This window comes from Dermacentor albipictus, chromosome 10 (genome assembly GCF_038994185.2).
Source record: "Dermacentor albipictus isolate Rhodes 1998 colony chromosome 10, USDA_Dalb.pri_finalv2, whole genome shotgun sequence".
Classification (NCBI taxonomy): domain Eukaryota; kingdom Metazoa; phylum Arthropoda; class Arachnida; order Ixodida; family Ixodidae; genus Dermacentor; species Dermacentor albipictus.
In genome coordinates, this window is record NC_091830.1 from 48682590 (window position 1) to 48706011 (window position 23422).

Genomic DNA, 23422 nt, shown 5'->3' on the forward strand with positions numbered 1-23422 from the left:
AAGCATCAAAATTACCTAAAATAGCAGATACCTTGTAGCGCATTATTTACTAGATACCCCAACGTAGTTCATATTATGTGCAGCAGGCCAGTCTTCGTAGTTACGTATTTAGTGAGCAAATGAAGTAATCGTCATATAGATAACGCCCTACGGCTCTGTCCACTTGTAAAAAAAGAAAGAACCCACAGAAAGTGCGTATATACAGAAGAAACAAAACTACGCTAAAGAAGGGCCTTCATTTCGCGATTCCAAGATTGCCTAATGAAACGAAATAAATTGATCAATCCTAAGTAAACGTTGACACAGTCGCTGAACTACTCTCAATTTATTATTCAACTGACAGTAGGGTGGTCTAAATAGTTAAATAGGCACAAGAAATTGAGGACTAACCCTGCTTAATAATAATAATAATAATAATAATAATAATAATAATAGTTATCTTGAAGACATATATACATTTGACATGAAAGGGAAAGCGAGGAGCAGGCTGGCCACCGGACAGGTTCCAACGCCCACCTACTCTTAGAAAAGAAGACAAACATAGATAGGAAGCAGGGGAGGCAAGAGGAAAGAAAGAGAAAGAGGGCAAATCTGAAATAATAGAGTAGAACACACAGTACAGGTCACACACAGTAGGGCCGGTCACTGCAGGTCACGCTCCTGAAGAATCTCAAGATAGAAGAAAAATTTGGAGGGCGCTTAAGCTTCGCTTTTAAGAGTAGAACGCGATAAATTTTAAAGATCCCTGGCTGCTTGTCACGCTTCACGGCAACCGCAGCTTGCGTGCGGATGCGTGTCGCAGAGCGCGATGGTGCTGTTGCAAGGAAACGAGCGGGCGCCCGAAAAAAGGGTCTTTGTTTGAGTTTCCGCGTAACAGAATGATTGTTCCTGGCACATTAAAATTAAAATCCGACGCTATCATGTCCGTAGGTTGCGTTTATGTCACATTCCACAATTTTTCTGACGTATTTTACTTCGAGGAGCTCGATTAGTTCAGTAACGCACCCGTGCCATGCGGAGGGCCTGCGTGGTTTGGTACGGAGTGATTTTTCGCCAAGCGCTGTGCGACGCCAGCGTCCGGCGTTTTGCGTCACGGGGCCCTTAACGCTATGGCGTTAATGGTGTCCGAGTTACAAACGCGAACTTAAGCCAGCTAATTCTAGAAAACTAAGTAGCGCGCGATGAGTCTGACGTGTCGAGACAACCAGTATGCAAGAATGCGTTTCGCATGGTTAGGGAAATGTTTATTTGTGGAACTCTACTCCACTGTGGTATTACGGGTGCCGCTACCCTTTCTACACTGCCTAACCAACGCCGCGTGCATAGCGCAAAACCTGCGCCCCCTAGCTTTGCGACTTCAGGCTACCAGGCCCGAAATTTCCATTGGCAAGCCCTGCGTGGCGAAAGCGGTGAGGACAAAATCACCGCGGCTTGCTTGGGAGCATCCCCATTAGATTTTACGGCAGTGGGGTCAGGTAGCATGACGTCAGGGATGAGACGCGGCACAGGCCTTGTTGTATCTAGGAGGCCTGGGCCTTACCCGTACACGGCAGCTGGCTGGTACTTCGAGTGCCACTTCCTCAAGGGCCAGTTCTGGAATCCCGTGCAGCGTCCGCGAGCGCAGGAATAACAGCATTTGAAACTACAGCGTCGCAAATGTCAGCGTCCCAAAACGGTACCTGTCACAAGGGAAGAATGCGAGGACGCTCTCTTTACAGCCGGGGCACCGTGTGGTACGGCCCAGTACCACCGCTACCACTTATGGCACCGCACGGTGGAGCTGTGCCACTGTGCGATTTGTACCGCCGTGCTAGATATGCAGTGTCTTCCTAATCGCCCCATGAAAAGGGTTAGACAGTCACGAGAAGCCGCGGTTGCTTCCCAAAGAATGCTAAACGCATGACGTAACTGAGCTCTCAGCACAAAATTCTAACCAGCAAATTAAATATGAAATCACTGCCTCTAAGCCGCTCCCACAAACAGCGACCCCAGTTTTTTCGTGGTTTGTGTAACGTCCAAAGGTGCGGGACCTGACTGTGTTGACTCAGTCGGCTTGGAAACATTCCGAAGCCATGTGAGCTGCGGCCAACGTGGCCACAGCTGTGGGAGTTTCCCAGCACAAGCAAGCTCTGGATTCTACCCGTATTTTCTTTTTCACCCACGTAATAAAAACAGTACAATCCAGAGAACGCCAGCAAAAAACGTGTCAGAGTGGTCGCCAAGACGCGTGCGGAAAACAAAAGTGCGCATGACACAAAAACATAATTCTGGCTCCTTAGACCGCTTTCGACGACTGCAGCGCACTAAAGCATGACATCTATGATTAGCTTGCGTTATCTTGAGAAAGCTGTCGCCGGTTCTGCGACTTCATTTTATCACCCGTTACTGTTGCCAGACTGCCGTACAGTTTACCTATGACAATAAAAAAATTCAGACTGAAATACTGTGCCAGCCTGACTGTGCCTAAATTTTGTGAGCTCGCTTTAGGACACTTACGGTCTATCATGTAATAGACAATGCGGACTCGAAAATTTGATGGCCTGATCTTTTCGACATTTTGAAGTGAACGAGAAGAATACGGGGGTTCTAAAAGCTCGATTTTTTGTTAGTGATGACTGTATATGAAGAAGACTGAAAACGAAGCTAACGGAAGCCTAGGGAAAAATGATTTCGCATGTTTAATACAAGAACGCACATATTTCGTTAAAGATCTAAGAAAAAAAAGTTTTGTGTGGTCCGCGGCTTTGTGCTTGCTCAAATGTCACAGAAATGTCGCATCTTGTTGTCCGGACTGTTCAGTGTAACACTTGGCATTATTACTGAGTGGGGTAGCCCGGGGGTGGCATACGGGGCATGCGCCTTTCCCCCCCCCCCTTCCCCACCTCGAAACATCTTTGTTTATATGGGGCCTGGCCTGCCCCCTCCCTTCTCCTCACCTTCTCCGCCCTGGCCAAGTTGGTGCCCCTCCGTCCCCCTTTAAAAAAAAAATTCTGGCCATGTCACTGCTGTTACTTGCCTGGCATGTCAAGGCAAAACCTTTAATTTGCCTTCGTCGGCACCTTTCGACGACTGGAATGTTTAATATATGGAGACTATGTTACTTCCACTTTCTGCAGTACGGAATAGTATGGCCTTCGTGATTAGTTTTCGTTAACTCCTCAGGCGTGCATCCGAGGTTCGTAGACGAAAGCAACTTCGCATTTCTTCCCCAAAGACCACGCAAGTAACTGTGCCAAATATTACATTGAATGAAACGGACCATAAAAGGAAAATGCCCGGGCTTCTCAGTGTACATATGTTTTCTGAAAGCATCTGAAATGCCTAAAACATGTCCAAGGGGCAAAACAACTCTGCTGAGGCCCCTACTTCACGTTTTGACAGCTAATTGGACACTTCTGTACCACGGGATGATAATTGACCAAGGAGGAATTTACCTGCCCACGGCCGTCAGCAAAATTTCTCGAAAGTCACATTCCCGCTGTATGTATAGCACCGATGACCATGTGCTACAAATTAATGAATCACGGTCTAGGCCAAATCTGTTCGCGAATTCTTTTTTTTCTGTCAGCAGCATTGCTGAGGGGAATGAGTAAAACTCAGAGTTTTTACGTGCCAGAACCAATGGGGACTGTGGCATAATTTTGGCCACCTGGGGTTCCTTACGGTGCCCCACTGCATAGTAAACGGGTGTGTTTGCACTTTTCCACCATCAAAATGCTACCGCCGCGGCCGGAATTTCAACCAGCGACCTCGTGCTTAGAAGCGCGACGTCTATAGCCATTAAGCTACCATGGAGAGTACTTTTAAGTGGAACACTTTGTCGGAAGAACAGGTGTCCTGTAAAAATGAAGGCATACTTTTTTGAAGTACTGTAAAACCCCCTGCAATAACACCCTCTGGCGGAGCGGAGCTATTTCTGAATAAAGAAAGAAAGAAATGTGCGGTTCACAAGCTCTCGCCACTGTTGAAGTGCATGCCTAAAGTTCCTTTACAGCTTTTTCTCCGTGAACGATGCGCCGCTTTTAACGAAGCATGCTTCTTGTCCCAGTGAACTTGTTACGAGCTCCAAATGTGCCGCGAATGCTCTCCTTAAACATGAATTATGCCTTTTTGTACCTTAGGCAATCTTACTTAGTGCTTCCCTCGTTAATCCCATCTTAACACGGGCACCGTCCTAAGCGTTCATGAAATATAGGCGTCATAGCGATAGCTCTGTAACCTACTTCAGAACTTGTCATTTTCGATGATAAGCGGGCTCTGATTTCTTGCGAATTTATGATATGCATTTCGGACGCCATCCATTTTTCCTACTCCTCTTCATCCATTCGCTCAATCTTTAGAATCCCGACTCCACAATCTCCCCGTGCGGTCTTTGGTTTCTTGGCTTCCGAAAAATGCGCGCATTTTTGCACCTAACATGTTATTTTCTTGTGCTACGCAATTCTTCACAAATCACTAACCACCGTAATAGTTCACAACTGCTAGGATAGCTTTTGATGGTAGCACGTTTGCGCGCAGAGGGGCTCTAGTCATCCTCACTGTCATTGCCAAAGTGAACGCTGGCTATACGGTGGTTACGGCTATGGCTGTGGACACGTAGGCTATACAACCATGCTATCCCCCACCATTACGAAACCAGTGTGACAACCAGTGTGTCATTGTGGCACACCACGGCTACGGCGGATGCAAATACGGCTATGGGGGATACGGTGGCTACGGTGGTTACAGCTATGACCACGGATTCCACGGTTTATCCCATTAATCGAAGAGTTATGTATGAATGTGTTGACATGGAGCAACATTCTGGCACGTATACTGAGAAGAGTTGTCTGGTTAGCAGTCGTCGACGCACTTACGGTTTCCTCAAGACGTTTCCTATATCCAACCATGACATTGTATGCCATGCCTGCACTTTCGGCGACCCACATGATAGATTACCTTCAAAGACACAGTGGGTGTCCGGCTCATATCATAGACCCCGCGCTTGCTGACGTTTTCAGAGCTCGTACAATAATAATTTTCATGATTGTTACGTTTCGTAGCCGTTTTCGCACGGCCGCAAACACGTGTTAAGCGAACCGTTTCACCGCACATAGCACTCTGTTAACTAACGTCTTCAGAAAGTGGAACACCCCCGGAGGCCGGCAACACGACACGTTACCTTCAAGTCGACCTCCCATTCTTCACTGGAATAACTCGCTCGGAGCAGCTCGTATATAAGCGTAGCGCCCACCTCTCGAGAAACAGTGATCACAGCAAATCCGCAGCAGTTCGCCATGAAGACCGTCGTGAGTGTTTGCTGTTGTGCACCGCATTGGATTGACGCAGTGGATTGGATTCGATACTCTGGCGCTGGATACGGCTAGTTCAATCTTAGAAGATGTCGTTGGATATTGGCGGCACAAATGGCGCCGCGATGATATCCTAAGCTTTTTGAGGATATATTCTTATAGCCTCAGCACTATCGAAAGAGGCTGGACGCTGAGGACTAGAGAACCATGGGGCTGCTACTCCAGAGCGTGAATATTTCAACGCAGACAGTATTTTCCTTTCAAACAGATAAAGCGCAATCAGTGCTAGTATAATAAAATGTGCAGGATATACATGTTAGGGCGAGGATAGTTTGTGATAGCTGCACGTCCGGGAAGTAGGGAGAGGAGGCTAAAGCCGATGTCCTAGGTACGAAGAAAATTTCGCTGTCTCTTTGCAGCTGTGCACCCTCATCCTGCTGATTGCAGTTGCCATGGCGTGCGCTGGCTACTACGGCGGCTACGGCCACGGCTACGGCCACGGAGGCTACAGCCATGCTCTCACCCACCATTATGACAACCAGAGGGCACACTACGGCTACGGAGGATACGGACACGGCTATGGGGGATACGGCGGATACGGCGGTCACGGCTACGGTCACGGCTTCTACGGTTGAGCCCATTTGTAGAAGAGATCCAATGTATGAATGCGGGCGTGTACTCGTTTAATAAATCTCCACTTTTATCCCAGGTCTGTGCTTCTTTAAGCAGACACCTTCCATAGCGGATGGATCAGTTTGTCGTTCTAGGATAATATTGTCGTTAAATGGAGTTTTAATTCTCCGAAAACTTCTGTGCTGCTACACATGCTATGCATCTGCACATGGTCACGCTTCTTCTCCTGTGATTGTTCTGTAACATTTCGACGCCCGTGCTGCTAAAATTATTAAAATCCAATGCATTCAATAAAATGGGTCGAAGATAATTTCATTGCATTCATCGTACAGAATTTGGGTACCGCTGGCATGCACCAATGATCATGCCGCGGTTGGTATTCAATCTTTTGCGTTATAGAACGCACTATACATATCAGGAAAGCAAAATAGTTCTCTATCACAATACTACGTATGCTGTCGGCACAAGCAATGGGTCACATACATGGAACTCTTTGTCCATCGAAAGGATGCATGATACGTAAAGCACGTCGAAGAGGTAGAACATTTTTCCTGTGGCAAGTGGTATTACACAAGACAGTTCTTTACTGATGGCTAAATCAAAATAGGATTGTGTTATATTAGAACAGGGCTTCATGGCAAAGGTATGCGCAGCTGGATTTTTTTCTACGTACACTGTCATTCTTTGCACTGCTCGTGAAGATTCTAAGCCACACGCAATGAAGCGAAGAAAAAAGTTATTATTTAGAAAACCACGGAAACTGTCGATAAAAACAAGAGTATTATAAGTTAACAAAGCAGAAAAACGATGCAACAATAAAGTAACTTCATCACGTTGGGTTACAAGAGTTCCTTATCAATAGACACATTGATGCAGTTGAGGCTATAAGCCTAGCAACCTGCATGGTTCTGCGTGTTTTGCATGCTACCGCTAATGCTTAGTGAATATAAGTGTTTTATTCTTTTTTACTCGTATATGCATGGACAGCTTCACAATTTCATTTTCACCGCAATGTTGTGATGCGGTGTTGTACTTTACCCCCCTTTTTGCGCGCATAATGAATGAGTGAATGATGGAATGAATGAATGAATGAGCTATAGCAAGCATGGCCACTGGTCTCACAAAGGAAAGGGGAGATGGGTTGGAGAATGGAAGTGGAGGGATACCACTGTGGTCCTGCCAACAAAAGTCCCATCATGTATGATGGAGAACCCAAGTCATTTACCGCTAGGGCACAGCGCTATCTTCGAGGCTTCGTTGTCTGTTTGAGCGATCCATTCTTCATCGGAGTTCACGATCAGGTCTTTCAGTACCGACCTGCGCTGCTCAGCGAAGGCGGGTAGTTCCAGAAGAGAGAAAAGCGTACGTGTCCATACGAAAAACGCAGGAATGCTAGGTGGAACGAAGAGGCATTCGCCGCTTTAATTCTTCTGGTTTGAGGTTCATTAGGACACGATGCGAGATGCTAGAAACGGAGGCAAGCTTTGCGTGCCATCAGAAAATGAAGCGTTTCCCGCGTGAATTGCGCCATGCTGCGTTCTTGTGACTCAGCTTCTTAAAGTTAGGCTGACTACTTTGAGAGCTCACTCAGGTTAGGCGAACTGGTACCAAACCTGCGTAGCGGGCAGGTAGTCTTGCCCAACTCATCGTGAATTCTTCCGCTTGAAGGACGCACCAGCGAGTTTCTCTTGACTCCTTTCACCTTAATAGGCTATAGTTACGGTAAAAACGACGCGATGGACAAAGCTTTTGTCTGCGGTTCATCAATCACCTTATTGTTTACGGTATTTCCGCAACCATCATTCCCTAAATAGGAAGAACCGTTTGCGGTACATTGAGCTGTAAGCATTGCTTGTCAGTAGCAGGCTAGAGTTCGTTAGCTCAGGCCGACCTCTCTGCCTTCATTCAAATAAATTATCTCTACATTTCTTAGTAAGCGCTTTTTTTCTAGTAATACGTTATCAATATCGATAAAGAATAGTAAAAGCTGGCCCGCCCAGTGCCAAGTGGCTATGTCGTGGCGCTGCTGTGCTCGAGGTCGTGGGCTCGATCCCGACCACTGTGGCCACGTACTTATATAGGCGAAATGCAAGAACGCTAGTGGGCTTAAATTTAGGGGTGCATTACGGAACCCCAGCTGAATGAAATTGATCCGGTGTCTACCACTTAGGAGTGCCTCATAATAAGATCGGGGTTTTGGCGTGTAAAACGCTAAAATAAAATGTTTGTTAACGTTAAAATAAATGAATAATTTGTATGTGCACGTTGCATTGCAGCTTAGGCGGCCTATAGTTTCAGCCATATGGCTGTACAGGCTGCCCCGAGACAAAACTTCAGGCTGAGTGCCGAAGCTCATCCTACGCAGACGCACACGGCAAAAAAAAGAAAAGAAATGTGAAAGAAAATATGGCAGCTGTAGCGCCATGCCCCTGCTGTTTCTTTCTGTCTCTCACTTTTTCTGTAGTTTCACTAAATCATTCTATTAATGTGTTTTCTAGTCATTTTACAGAAAACAGTTTGTCACAGATTTGACTCCTCTAGGGGACTAACTATTTATCTCCCTTAATGCAGTTTTACGGGAGTAAAAAAGAGTCAGATGCTGTTATGCGGTTGTACACAACAAAGCACTCAACTATACCCGATAACCACTCTACACAGAACATGTTCTAAGCGCCAAGACAGCTGGCGCTACGCGACAAATTCCACATCGATTCTAGCCCTTGCGCCATAAATCCCCATAAAGCCTGCGCTTGAGCGGTGCGACTGTTCCGGCGAGGATTAGTATGCTTTCTTTTTTCAGAAATTAGGACTGATTGGCTCACCTATATGAGAACTGTGTGCCTACTGGGCGACGAAGCCGTACAGAAATGTTAATTGAGGATAGCAATAAAAAAAAATAGCTATTCGCATGCGGTATCTATGAGAAAATTTTCACCTCACCCGATAGTGACCAGTTCTGTTAGAATGAAGAAACTCATTTTTTTTCTTCAGCATAAACCAAACAAAGAAAAATATTTGTTACTTCAGGGAATCTCTGCGGTTACCGTTCCAGCAATTTTTTCTGTAGTGAAAAAGGAAATTCAGTCTTTCTTGGCTTCTTTGTCGCAGTTATGTTTTAGTGTGCAGTGCGCATTGCAGAAACCATTGCGAAGTCAATACGGAGTCAAGCAATCACTATTTTCTATTGCTACATATGACTCGTCGTTTTCGAGCCCTCGGAACACATTCGGCCGGTTCTTTGAGAGCGCCGCGATGCAGACCAGAGCATGGGAACGCGACAGAGATCTGGCGCAGCTCCGGTCACGTGGCTTCTGCAGCTTTCGTTGTTAGCGTGGCTCTGCCGCGTTGTTGCCTCCGAGCATGCTCGCCTCGCTTGCTTACAACAAGTGCTGACGTGTTTCCTCTTCCGGGCCTGCGACTGCTCTGGCGAGGGGCTGAACGATCAGCTCGGTCACCCTCTCTCTGGTTCTCATCAAGAGCGGGCTCCGCACCGTTGCAGTTCGAGTCAGACCAGCGGTTCGCAAAAAAGGCGCTCTTCTAAATTAGGCAGCGAGGAGCGCCATTAATCCAGTTTTACACGGGAGCACTGGGTAGCAACACAAGTCCGTGAAAGGGATATGCGGCAGCTCAAATTGAACGCAGTCTTGAACGTTCTTGCAGACACCGAAGGCGCGGTGCCAATATCCTGTTTTATTACACGCTGCCTGTATAATACATTCATTGAGCTCGAACTCATGAGCATACGAAATTACAGCAGCAGAGAAACATAACAATACGCAAGTTGATGGAAACTGCAGCCAACACTATTATGCGTTACGCAGACTGAAAGTTATTGCTCTGAAATGCCTGCGTTCAAGATTCGTCAGCTACATTAATAGCCGGATAGCTGACCAATGAGAGACGTCGTTGTGACCCTCATCGGCTTGATCTGTACCAGCTTGGTTACTTTGTCTTTGTTGTTGTTCATCTGCACAAGTGGCACATACCCATCGTGGGGGATCGCCTAGTAATTGGGGCGGTTTGCCGAAAATTGGTGAAAGAACATTACTGCGCGCGGTATTGTCATTGTAGCCGGGACACATAGCGAATGCCCACGCGCGAATCGGCCGACACAAAGCGGGATAATAACAACATATAACAATACGGAACGAAGCAGTAAGGCTAAGAACCCGCCGTGGTTGCTCAGTGGCTATGGTGTTGGGCTGCTGAGCACGAGGTCGAGGGATCGAATCCCGGCCACGGCGGCCGCATGCGAGAACACCCGTGTGCTTAGATTCAGGTGCACGTTAAAGAACCCCAGGTGGTCAAAATTTCCGGAGTCCTCCACTACGGCGTGCCTCATAATCAGAAAGTGGTTTTGGCACGTAAAACCCCAAATATTATTATTAAGGCTAAGACATTGCCCTTTCATTGCGTTAATTGGCGTGTATAAGAATAGAAAAAAAAGCGCTCCTCGATCGACACCCTGGCAGCGCAGCTTTCCGGGTGCCTCAATAAACAGGTAACCAGTACAAGTCAAAGATTAAGGCAAAGAAAGTGACACAGCTCTCCTCCTGAGTTGTCAATTATCCCATACTATCAGTTTGCATAAGAAAAAAGCCTTTAAAGAGTGGCTACAGATAGCTTGCACCTGACGTCAAGGACGCAGCTTTTCGTCATGTTGGGTCACAAACATGGCGTCTATAAAGACGTCAGTGCATGCCATCTGTATGCGGCTATAAATGCCCCGTAGCTGGCGCCTAAGTGACATACACCGAACGCTTATACATTATGTCTGTACACCGCCCGCCTGACTTCTTTCTTTCTTTTAGTAATGTGTTTGTCAAGGCTTAAATTGAATCAGCGATGATAACGCGAAAGTCGCTCAACCCCAACGAATGGCACTTTACGAGTCCACATACTAAAAAAAAGGTATATATAGCGTTAACTTTAAAGCTTAGACTTGATTTAATTAGCTTTGTTGATTTATACCCTCGTATGACGCGAACATCCATGGCACTGAGTGCATGGTACATGAAAGCCTGTACCAGATGTCCCACCGATAATGTCCCGATAAAGCTAGTTGTAGCATTTTGGTACCCGCTTCACGTATTTATTCCGCTGATTCTATTTAAAGACGTAATGACGCATTGACGTTCCTTTGTCTCCCACCAGATAGACATGGCGCCGAATTTCCAAGGCATATCATTTGTAAGGCCTGTTTGCCATTGGCCATGAAGCCTTCGCTAGCAATTATATGAGCAACCTTATGATTTGCTGTCTTTTTCTCTTACGAACGGTTCTGTAGCGTAAGTGCTTTTTTTGTGAATACGGGCCCAGATGATTTCCCCGACGCATTCTTTGCGCACTATACAGTTATATAGAAATGTCCTCCATGTCTAAATATGGCAATGATTTGCTTCGTTATTTACATGTGTCTGCCATGAATCACTATTCTATACACGGGTCTTGTCGAACTACCATCGCTGAATCTTTGTACATCGTATGGATGGATGACGCCAATGTTGCGTCGTTTCCATTCCTCCGGGGGCCTTCTGCATACTTTCCTTGAGTGCTTAGTTATCATTATTACTAAATGTGAAGTACTATAGCGCCAAACAGACGACACAGGAAGAAGAGACACGGACGAGCGCTTACTGACAACTGATGCTTTAATGACGGAAACGCACAATATATATACACAAATTTGGCGGCGCAACTCGCGCATTGTCAAAACATCACATGGTAAATGGGCAAAAGGCGATAGAACTATTGTGAATGTGACGTTCGTGAAGATGACACGTGGTGTACAGGGCCAAATGACTATAAATGATAATGATAACGTGATACACAAACACCGCCGTAAGGGAGTACCCCTTAAAAACTAAAAGATTAGGAATGTTCACCAGGCGCGGGCGGCGCAGCAACATGCTCAGATTTAACTATGGGGTTCTAAAAATGACATCTCACTTTTATAGAGAATTTTCGATGGTTCGCTTACGCATTCAATGCCCTTCCTTTTAATGTGGAAGGCTTCCTTCAGCTCGCGGGCCACGCTGTCTCGACTTCTGTCCAGAATGACAGTCTCTCTTAGGCGAGGCTTGCACCCGCACTCTTTGCAGTGGATGGCCATATTGGAACCTGTTCCTTTCTCCTGTAGCCTTTCGTGTTCTTTCAGCCTTTCATTTAGACACCGCCCCGTTTCTCATTTATAGTCATTTGGCCCTGTACACCACGTGTCATCTTTACGAACGTCACATTCACAATCGTTCTATCACCTTTTGCCCATTTACCATGTGATGTTTTGACAATGCGCGAGTTGCGTCGCCAAATTTGTGTATATATATTGTGTGTTTCCGTCATTAAAGCATCAGTTGTCAGTAAGCGCTCGTCCGTGTCTCTTCTTCCTGTGTCGTCGGTTTGGCGCTATAGTACTTCAGTAATGCACCAACTAGCCCAACAAAAAGTTTTGCTGGAATTACTAAATGTAACTATTTTTTTATTCACGACAGGCCTCAAGTATTTTTTAAGATGCAGACCACGTTCACGCCGATCGTAAACATGGCAGTTGTCTATGTTGACTAGGTTGGATGGTATGAATTCAGCTGTGTTTGATGATAACAATAAAACACTTTTAAACAAAGCTACATGCTGAGCTATGTAACACGGGGTATAAAGATTTAGGGGAATGTCTCTCGTGGTTTCAACTCCAAGTAGAAAAGCTCCAAGTGTGCCGAGAACATTGTCTTTAAACATGAGTTATAAGTTCTTACACTTTACAGCAGTCTTTCATCGCGCTTCAACTATTTATCATGATCGTACGCGGTCACCTTCGTGAAAGTTCTGCAGTAAATATAAAGGTCGAAATGATCGCTTTCTCTTTCCTACCTCAGTACTTGTTATTTTCGATGAAATCCAGGATGTGCTTTCTTGAAAGTCCGTGACGGACGTCCGTGATTCAGGCGCAAGCGATTTTTCATGCTCCTTCAACCCTTCCCCCTCTCTTCCCATTACCATCCCAAATCATTCACATCGTTGTCAGCTTCATGGGCATCCAAAAATGCGCACTGTATTGCAGCCATAATGTTGTTTGATGATACGAAATTTTTTAATGATTACTAACCACCAGAAGTTTTGACATTGAGCAGATGTCTCGAGCATCTACCGGGAAGCATTGTCTTGTCAACAGCCACCGACGCACTTACGGCTTCTCCATAATGCTTTCTATATCTCGCATACATCGATGACATTGTACGCTCTATAATTGCACGTTTTGCTACTCATATCATACAATACAATTAAACACACCTTGGGTGTCCGACTTGCATCAGAGATCCAGCATTTTCTGACGCTTTTGCTACCTGCGAGTTGCTTGTAGAACTATTCTCATGATTGTTGCGTTTCGTAGCCGTTTTCGCACTGCCGCAAACTCGTGTTAAGCGAACCGTTTCACCGCACACAGCACTCCGCTAACTGACGTCTTCGGAAATTGGAACGCGCCCAGAGGCCGGGCACATGATACGTTACGTTCAAGTTGACCTCCAATTCTTCACTGGAATAACTCGCTCGGAGCAGCTCGTATATAAGCGTAGCGCCCACCTCTCGACAAACAGTGATCACGGCAAATCCGCAGCAGTTCACAATGAAGACCGTCGTTACTGTTCGCTGTTGTGCACCGCATCGGATTGACGCAGTGGATTGGATTCGAAACTCTGGCACTGCATACAGCTTGTTCAGTCTCAAAAGATGTCATCGGATATTGGCAGCGCAAATGACGTCGTGACGTTATCCTAAGCTCTTTTATGGTATAATATAGCCGTAGCAGTGTCGGAAGAGGCTGGACACTGAGTACTAGATAATGAGGGTGTCGGAATAATAATTTTTAGACAGATTTGAATACAAATCGAATTGGTCCAACAACTAATAGAATCAAGGGCTGTTATAGAATGCCTCCGGGCCTTTAAGGTGAAAAGAAATGAAAAACAGAACATCGAATACTTGTTAAATATTTTCCTTAGAGGAATAACAGTCATCACAATTAATATAAAACTATACTCGCCTCTCAGTACTCTTAAAGTTAGCAAGTTTTTGTCATTACATAGTACGACGTTAATGAAGCGTTGTTCAATAGTAGCACAGGCGAATCACGAAGAGCAGGCAAGTAGTTTGTGTACATGCATGGGGTTCTTCAGAAAGTGCGAATGAATGCTCTACAGCCTAGAAAATATGGCTACCTAAGTGATGTAACGTGCTTCCCTGCGCAATTTCTCATGTTTTATGTCTATACCATGTCCATGGGGTGAATATTTACCGCACTGTTGCCGCAATTTTATGTTCACTTGGGTGCGCTTGACGTATTCAAGTATTCGAAGGTTATTCGAGGAACGCTTGCATTTAAGAAAAGTGACGATTCGATTCGAAAGACGAGTCGAATAGGACGATATCCCATTGCTTATTCGAAAGCTTCGAATATTCGCGCAGCCCCTACTAGTAAATAACCGTAGGGGCTGCTACTTACTCCAGAGCTTCAATATTTCAACGCAGGTATTATTTTCCTTTCAAACAGGTAAAATACAATTATTGATAGTTTAATAAAATGAGCACGTTATATATTTTAGTACAAGAACAGATTAAAACGGCTGTATGTCGGTAGGGCTAAAGTCGATGTCGAAGGCACATCAAATTTTCGCTATCCTTTTGCAGCTGTGCACCCTCGTCGTACTGATTGCCATTGCCACGGTGTACGCTGGCTACTACGGCGGCTACGGACACGGCTATGGCCACGGAGGCTACAGCCATGCGATCACGCACCACTACGACAACCAGAGGGCGCACTACGGCTACGGAGGATACGGACACGGCTATAGGGGATACGGTGGATACGGTGGCTACGGTGGTCACGGATACGGCCACGGCTTCTACGGTTGAGCCCATTCATCGAAGAGATTTGATGTATGAATGTGGCCGTGTACTGACATAATAAACCACTACTTGTATCCCAGACTTATGCTTGTTTGAACAGACATCTTGCATAGCGGATGGATCAATTTGTGAATGTTGCCTTCTAGGAAGATATTGTTGTTAAATGGGGCTTTTAATTCTCCGAAGACTACTGTGCACCTCCAAATACCATGCATCTGCACGTGGTCACGCTTCTCCTGTGAATGTACGTTGACATGTCGAAGTCCATGCTGTTGAAATTGCTAAATATCGAATGCATTCAATAGGCTGGGCAGAAAACAATTCAATCTCATTCATTGTATGGAATTTGGCTGCCGCTAACATGCCCTCAATGATCACGCCATGGTCAGTATTTGATGTATTGCGTGATCGATAGCTCTATACATATCATGACAGCAAAATAGTTCCCTATTGCACCCCTATTCGGCTGTCGGCACAAGCAATGTATGGGTCTCTTAGTCCATCGAAAGTATGCATGATACCTAAAGCATGTCGAAGGCAGAGAACTATTTTCTTGCGGCAGGTGGTATTGCTCAAGAAAGTTATTTATTGAAGGTGAAAGCATCAGAACACTGTGCTACATTAGAACTCTGCTCCATCACAAGGGTATGTGCCGCTGCATTGTTCATGGCATACACTGACAGTATTTGGCAGTTCCCGTGAAGATGCTAAGGTACACGCTATAAAGCGAAAGTGGAGGGTGATTGTTTCGATTGTTTAGAAAAGCACGTAAACTGCCGATAATCCAACAAGCATTATAATCTTACACAATAAAAAAGGAGTAACATTGAAGTAACTTCATCACGTTGAGTTACAAGAATTAATTATGTAAACAGACGAACTGGTGTAGTTGAGGGTATTGGTCCAGCAACCTATACTTCTAAATATCAACTGTTGCGCATGGTACAGCTAAAGCTTAGTGAATATGACTGTTTTATGCCGTTTTACTCAAATGGAATCTGCTTACGATTTCATTCTTCGTCTACAATCGGCTAAATGAATGAATGAATGAATGGAGCGTTTTATTTCGGGAAGGATGGCTCGGCTTCACTGGGGAAAATGTGAGTGGGTTAGAGAGTGGGATTTGAGGGATGGCGCTAGGGTCCCGGTAGCAAGAGTCTCCTCATGTATGATGGAGAATCCCAACCTTCTACGCGTACCACTGGGGCGCAAGCGCTATCTTCATGGCTTCGTTGCTTCCGGACGTGATCCATTCTTCATCGGTGTGCATGGCTAAGCCCTTCAGCGCCTACCAGCGCAGCTCTGCTAAACCTCAACACTCCGAGAAGTTAAAGTGAATACGCGACTACATAACTCGGCGGTCGTTTTTCGTGCAGGCAGAAGTTGGCCCCACAGCTGAATATTACGCGTGCTGCGGCGTGCCTCCTGGAGAAGTATTGAGGCCCACGTTGCTCAATCCAATGGGACACTCATTGGCCTAGCTGAAGAGAGAGAGAAGAGAAAGCAAGGGTAGGGAAGGCAGGGAGGTCAACCAGAACAGCATCGGGTTTGCTACCCTACACTGGGGGTGGGGGAAAGGGGAATAGAAAGGGGAAGAAAGGGAGAGAGTCAGCACTGAGTACATGTGGGAGGGACACCTTACACAATGACACTATAAGCGGTCTCTTAAGCCCGTGCACTTCAAGTACCGCACTAGTGCACTAATCGCTTTTCGAGCCAGTGACGGTTGTGGCCAGGGTCCGAGTATCTGTGACTCGGTGAACGGTCTCGAGTCTAGTCTGTGTAAAGTTGCCCGCAGAGAGAGGCGTTGGACATCGTAGCGAGGGCAGGTACACAATAGGTGCTCGATGGACTCCTCGCACCCACAGGAGTCGCACATCGGGCTCTCGGCCATTCCCATACGGTAGGAGTATGCGTTCGTGAACGCCACTCCCAACCACAAGCGACACAACGAGGTTGCTTCGCCGCGGGAAAGGCTAGATGGCAGTTGTAGCCGTAGCGTGGGGTCCAGTTTACGTAATCTGCAATTGAAGCCACTTGATGTCCAGAGATCTTGGGACTTCTTGCGCGCAAGTAGGCGAAGTTCTCTGGCAGCGTCCGACCTCGCCAAAGGTGTTGGACGCGTCTTTGTATCTTCGTGGGCACACCGGGCAGCCTTGTCAGCTAGGTTGTTGCCGACGATGCCACAGTGAGCCGGAATCCACTGAAATACAATGTGGTGTCCCCTTTCCAGAGCATGGTGGTGCAGTTCCCTGATTTCAGATGTCATTTGCTCGTAAGTTCTGTGACGTAACGCGGACTTGATGCTGTGAAGGGCTGCCTTAAAGTCACAAAATATGACCCATTTCTCTGTTGGCTCTTCGGTGATGTACATCATAGCGGCATGGAGAGCTGCAAGTTCTGCCGATGTAGATGTAGTCGTGTGCGACAGTTTGAATTTAACCGTAACGTTCTTGGCTGGAACGACGAATGCGGCAGTTGAGCTGGTAGGTGAGGTTGAACCCAACGTTACTAGACCAGTCTAGTAACGTTGGTTGAACCATCGGCATATATGTGTATGCGGTATTGATACGTCTGGTGCAGTAATAGGAGTGTAAGTTGCTTCAGAGCCGGCGATGGATGATTGGACTTTTTTGTAATTCCAGGAATATCAAAATTTACTTGAGGCTGTCGCAGGCACCACAGGGGGGAGGAAGGCTTCGCCGCCGGTGTAAAACTTGCTGGTATGTACTCTTGATGAGCGTTAATCACTCGTGAAAAGGTCGCTTGAGGTCTCTCGGCTGGTAGGGAGGCCAAATGGTGGTCGGGGATCCTTGACAGATGTCGAATGTGCGCTCTGAGAGAGTCGACAGCTACATGTGTCTGGATTGTATGGTCTCCAGCGATGGCAATTGTTGCTGCTGTTGACGTGCACCGAGGCAGCCCCAAACACGTGCGTAGGGCTTGACCTTGTATGCTCTCCAAGGCGCGAAAGTTCGTCTTGCATGCATTTGACAACACTGGTAGGCTGTAACGTAGAACTCCGAGAAACAAAACCCTGTACAGCTGCAGCGTAGAATGGACTGGTGTACCCCAGTTTTTCCCGCATAGAAATTTGAAGACCTGAGCAATGGCGACTAGCTTCTTCTTCAGATAGACGCAGTGAGGGCTCCACGAGAGGTTGCGGTCAATGATGATGCCCAGAAAGCGATGCGTCTTAACATAGAATACAGCTGGACCGTTGATGGTAACAGGATACGGTGACATTTGTTTCCGCGTAAAACCAAGTAATGCGCACTTTTCAGTAGACACACTGAGGCCTTGTTCTCGGAGATAAGAAACCGTCATGGTTGCCGCCCGCTGAAGCTTGGCTCTTAGCTGAGGGCGAGTCACCGCAGAGGCCCAGATGCAAATGTCGTCGGCGTATATTGAGACATGTACTGTCTGTGGTAGGTAATCCGCTAGTCCTACCAGGACGAGGTTGAACAAAATAGGGCTCAACACTCCACCCTGCGGCACACCACGGCAGATGTAATGGTCTGAAGTTGGGCCGTCTTCGGTCTGTAAGAAAAAACGCCTTTCAGTCAAATAGTCTTGAATCAATTGATACATCCGGCCACCAACTCCAACAGCCTCAAGTGAGTTTAATATGGCCTCATGGGCGACGTTATCGTAGGCTCCTTTTATATCCAGAAAAAGTACCGCAGACAGGCGCTTGAGGCTTTTTTGATTTTGGACCCGTGTTACGATGTCAATGACGTTGTCTATGGACGTGCGACCTCGACGGAAGCCTGTCATGGCGTTCGGATAGATGTTGAATCGTTCTAGGTACCATTCCAATCGGGCAAGAATCATTCTTTCCATCACTTTGCCGACGCAGCTCGAAAGCGCAATCGGACGATACGATGAGATCTCAAGCGGTGACTTTCCAGGTTTCAGAATGGGGATCAAGCGGCTCGATTTCCATTGTTTAGGAACGGCGCCGTTCTGCCAAGATTCATTGTAGTAGTTGAGAAGCTCATCACGTGCGTCATGTCCAAGGTGGCATAGGGCAGCATACGTGATGCCATCAGGTCCTGGTGACGAAGAACGCCTGCAAGTCGCCAACGCAGCATCGAGCTCTTCGAGTGAAAAGAGCACGTTGATTTCTGGTACACGTGCCTCAGGGATGTCATTCAATGCTGCGTCAGTAATGATGGCCACGGACCCAGCAATCCGTGCACAGAACTCTTCAGCCAATTGAAGTTCCGAGCGGAGTTGGTAGAGGGCCAGAGCAGCGAAGGGCTTCCTTTGATGTGGAGATGAGCGAAGACCCCTAACCGTTCTCCATATGTGCGAGAGCGATTTTCGGGGATCAAGCGACTGACAGATTGTTTTCCATCGCTTATCCTCCAATTTATCCATGTGACGCTGGATTTTCTTTTGTATGCGTCGTGAAGCCCTCAGATCCAAGACGGACTTCGTGCGCCGATACCTCCTCTCCGCCTGTCGGCGTGCCGCACGCAGCCTATCCAGTTCCACGTCCAAGTCTGTACGCCTTGTTGACCTTGTAAGCGAGCACATGAACGTTTTCAATGCCTCTGCGATTGTTTCTTCGATAGTGTGTGAGAGGCCTTCCCGACAAGTGTCATCCATATCCTTCTTAAATTTTGTCCAATCAACTGTACGCAACACAGTAGAGGAGCGTTGCTCAATTCCTCTAATCTTTATGTATGTTGGAATATGGTCGCTTCCATGTGTTTCTACGTCTGTAAACCATTGGACGCTCGAGGCAAAGCGCCGTGACACCAAAGTCAAGTCCAAGCAGCTACTGTAGGTCGTGCCTCGCAGAAATGTAGGGCTGCCGTCATTCACACAGCACAAATCATGGTCGGCAGCAAAGGAGGCAAGGCTCCTGCCTTTGGAGTCCATTTTAGTGCTTCCCCATAGCTGGTGATGCGCGTTGAAGTCACCTGTGATAACCCAGGGACCATTGTTCATTAGTAATATTTTCTTAAGTCGGTCGCCGTCAAAGTGACCCGCTGGGGATATGTAGGCACCAATTAGTGTAAATGACACATTCTTCTTTTGGACATTTAGGCAGACATATTGGTTGTCGTCATGAGGCTCTATCGCGTTAGCGACATATGTGAAGTCCGTGCGGATGTAGATGATCACTTTCGTGCTCGCACCGCATGTGGACGAGACGAAAGATTCATAACCGGACAGTCTGAGTGGAGTTGATGTATTTGGTTCGCAAATGACCACTATTGGGAAGCGATTTGTGAAAATGAATTGGCGAAAGTCTGATATACGGGTCCTTAGACCCCTGGCATTCCATTGAAAGATCGACGCACTTTTAAGTTCAGTGCGGAAGGGGACTATTGGTCGAGCCATGGTGCTTAAACGATGCTAGCAAGCACTGGATTTAGTGCATCCAGTATTTGCAGAGCGCTTCGAGCTGCTGGTGTTTGCAGCTTGTTCAGTATAATGCACATTGTAGTAATTAGCGATTGCAGCGTATCAGCCACCTGCCTGTCTTGGTCGCACACATCGCCGACAGTAGACGTCGGGGGTTGTCCAGCGATAGTTTGCTGTGATTCTGTTGGTGAATGTTGCCGTTTCGGTAGAGCCGGCCAAGATTCGGCAGATGTGGCCTTCTCAGTGAACTTGCTCTTCGCGGTCCTTTCCACATTGTCTGGCCTAGGCGGTGGAGGAGGAGATGGCGTTGTAGGAAGTGGCATGCGCCTTCCTTGAGGAGCCTTTCTTGAGGAGCGCCGGTGACGTGAACGTCGCTTCCTGATTTTTTCGGCGGCTTCGCGATGAGATGAATGATCTCTCGCCATCTTATCAAGATGGCCATTTCCTTCTTAATATGTGGGCATTTCTTCGATGAAGCTTCATGTGATCCTCCGCAGTTTGAACACTTGACCACAGTCGCGCCACATTTATCTGCAGCGTGGGGCTCTCCGCAGCGGGGGCATGCTGCCTGATTTTCGCAGACGCTGCTCACGTGTCCCAGTTTCATGCATTTGCGGCACTGAAGAGGTTTCGCAATGAAAGGCCGCACTGCATGTCTGGAGTGTCCAACCTTAACATGCGAGGGTATGTGTTTGCCCTTGAATGCTATTTTCACGCAGCGTGAACTGCCTAGCCGCTTAACATCAACGATGACCTCATCATTGGCTGGCTTGATGAGAATCGGCAAGTCGTTATTAAGGATGGCGACGTCTACGTCGTAGATAACGCCGGTGACTACGTCAGATCCCAGAGGGATGTAAGAGCGCACCTGAATGCCATCGAGGTCCGTTACGCTGCGTAGAGTGGTCAAAGCAGCCGCATGCTGGACATCAACCGCCAGAAGATTTTTTCGGGAGTTCACTCGAATGTCCGATATTTCATTTGGCACCAAGGCTTCTAGTGACATCGACACAGATTGCCTGTTAAGTAGCTTCATGTTGACGTTGGGAAGCAGTGGCACAAATATGATGGTATTGGCGTCCGGCCTCTGTGTCTGTCTCACTGTTTGCGTGCTTGACGATGAGGACGTCCTGGTGTTCCGTCTCTTCGCTCTGCGGCTCTGCACAAGCTGGAAGTCGTCATCGGAAGTGTCCTCACTGCTGAGAGAGTAGACATGGGTGTCCTCGCTGTCGGTGTCGCTCTGCCGACCGATCCGCTTCCTGGAGGCGGCCGCCGCTGACGCCGCCGTCGCCGGCAGACGTGCGGGGTCGTCCACTTCCATTACGACTGAGCAGGGAGCGAGCACCAGCGGATGAACTTAGGTTTTCACAGAAATAACCCGGAGCTAGAAAGAACAGCGCTGTATCAAAAGACACTTCCGGCCTAGCTGAAGTTTTACCTAAAGCAAACTGCCTCTAGATATACGCAATGACATTTGCTTTCGGTCTTTTGCAGCCACTCGCCCTCAGGGTCGCGCGCGATTGCAGCGGGTAGTAACCATGGCATATTCATACCTTCAAACGCAAGGATTGACTGCATCAACCGAGAAATGTGCGCTGGTTGCACACACACGTTGACCTATGACGCTACACCCAGTCTCCGTTAATTGGCACACCGGCACCTATGGAAAGACCCGTTGATTCTTGGATGTAAGAATCGACCGAAATCATTCCTGGAACCCTTGCAGCACGTACCTGAAGAAAAAACTGTTGTCAAGTTGCTTAGGTACTGAGATTCATGTGCGGGAAGACATGGAACACATCTATACGCTCCGTGCTTCAGTTGTGGAGAGATATGTTTCTAGGATATCTACGCTGCAGCCTTCCAGTATTGTCCAGTAAGTGCAAGTCCAATGTTCACTCATTGAAGAGCTTGCAGGGCCAAGCATTGAGCACGTGTTTAGGAATACCTCGCCGCGCGTTCACACCTGTAACAACCGTGCTTGCCGAAGGTCATCCCATCTCAGGACGCATTTAAGTCATCTTTCCCGCCTCTCCGATCATCACTTGGCGTTCTTACCAATCAGAGACCTCGTGAAACGTCTTCTGAAGTTATTATCACCCACACAGATTGTCTTCCATCAGTATGCTCGCCAGCAGCAAGGCCTTCATTCTTTTTGTGGTGTCTTCAACAACCTGAGGTGAGCCCAAGTTTTGTGAGTGTAAATAAGAAGGTCAATCATCCAAAAATAGCTCTGAAACAGATAACTCTGCTAGTAATTAACGAGACAAACGGGGACCAAATACACACTAATGCCGATGGTTTAATCTCATGTACCAGCCCTTGAGGTGTCGTTGCTTTTCCGGCTAAGAAAACTATGATGAAATTCGAACTGTCAAACATGACAACATAAACGGCGGCAGTGCTAGCAGCCCTCCGTGCTGCTGTCAAAAACCTCCTGCAAGACACCTCAGAAATGAGTCACCATTTACGAATCTAAGGCAGTACTTGAGAGTCTGCATTTTGCCCTATATCACAGGACTCATGAGCAGTTGACATATGAAATAAGAGAAGATCATCATCAAAATATCGCTAAAGGGCATGAGATTACATTTCATCGGCTACTTGAACATATCGGCATTGCTGGTAATGACCTCGTCGACGAAGCCACCCTGTCCGCCCATCTGGAAGCTTGATCAGTTCCAATCCTCTTATCAAAAACCGACGCTACAAGAAAGGTTCATCTTGTGGCTAAAATTATGATACACAAATGCTGGTATTCTTCCAACCTCCCGAAGTGTCATCATCATAACCTTTATCCATCCCTAATGCTACAGGTTCCATTAAAAGTTTACCACTCTGATGCGAGAGTATTGTGCCGCCTATGGGCCGGGGTGACATTTACGAAGGCCTACTCGTTCGGCATTTGAATGGGAGATACGTGCATGTGCCACTCTTATGGAACTGTAGAAACGATTGAGCATATCCTATGTCTCTTTCCCCACTACGATGTCGAGCATGAAGCTTTCCAAACAGCGTTGGACTGGCTGGACTCTAGATCATTTTCGGAAATAAATATCCTTGAACCATAGCCGTACGCGTCGGTGGCAAAGAAAGCCATGAAAGTTTTGTTGCACTACCTCAAGTCGACAGGTTTTGGCTGTCGTGTGTAGACTCGGCGCGAACCTTTAACAGTGTGCGAAGCTGTGCTCGTTCTATGTCCCCTCTCTTTCTCTCTA

General features: G+C 47.0%; 2 protein-coding genes across 2 annotated transcripts in view; both read left to right on the top strand.

Moving 5' to 3' along the window:
• LOC139051078 (uncharacterized) overlaps window positions 1-23422 on the top strand; it is a 75848-nt gene that overhangs the window by 7019 nt on the left and 45407 nt on the right. The gene's annotated exons all lie outside the window — the stretch shown is intronic.
• LOC139051081 (uncharacterized) lies at window positions 5243-6001 on the top strand. The gene is made up of 2 exons (XM_070528159.1): window positions 5243-5288; window positions 5711-6001. Exons 1-2 carry the CDS (start codon window positions 5277-5279, stop codon window positions 5924-5926), a joined length of 228 nt encoding a protein of 75 aa, XP_070384260.1. The 5' UTR covers window positions 5243-5276; the 3' UTR covers window positions 5927-6001.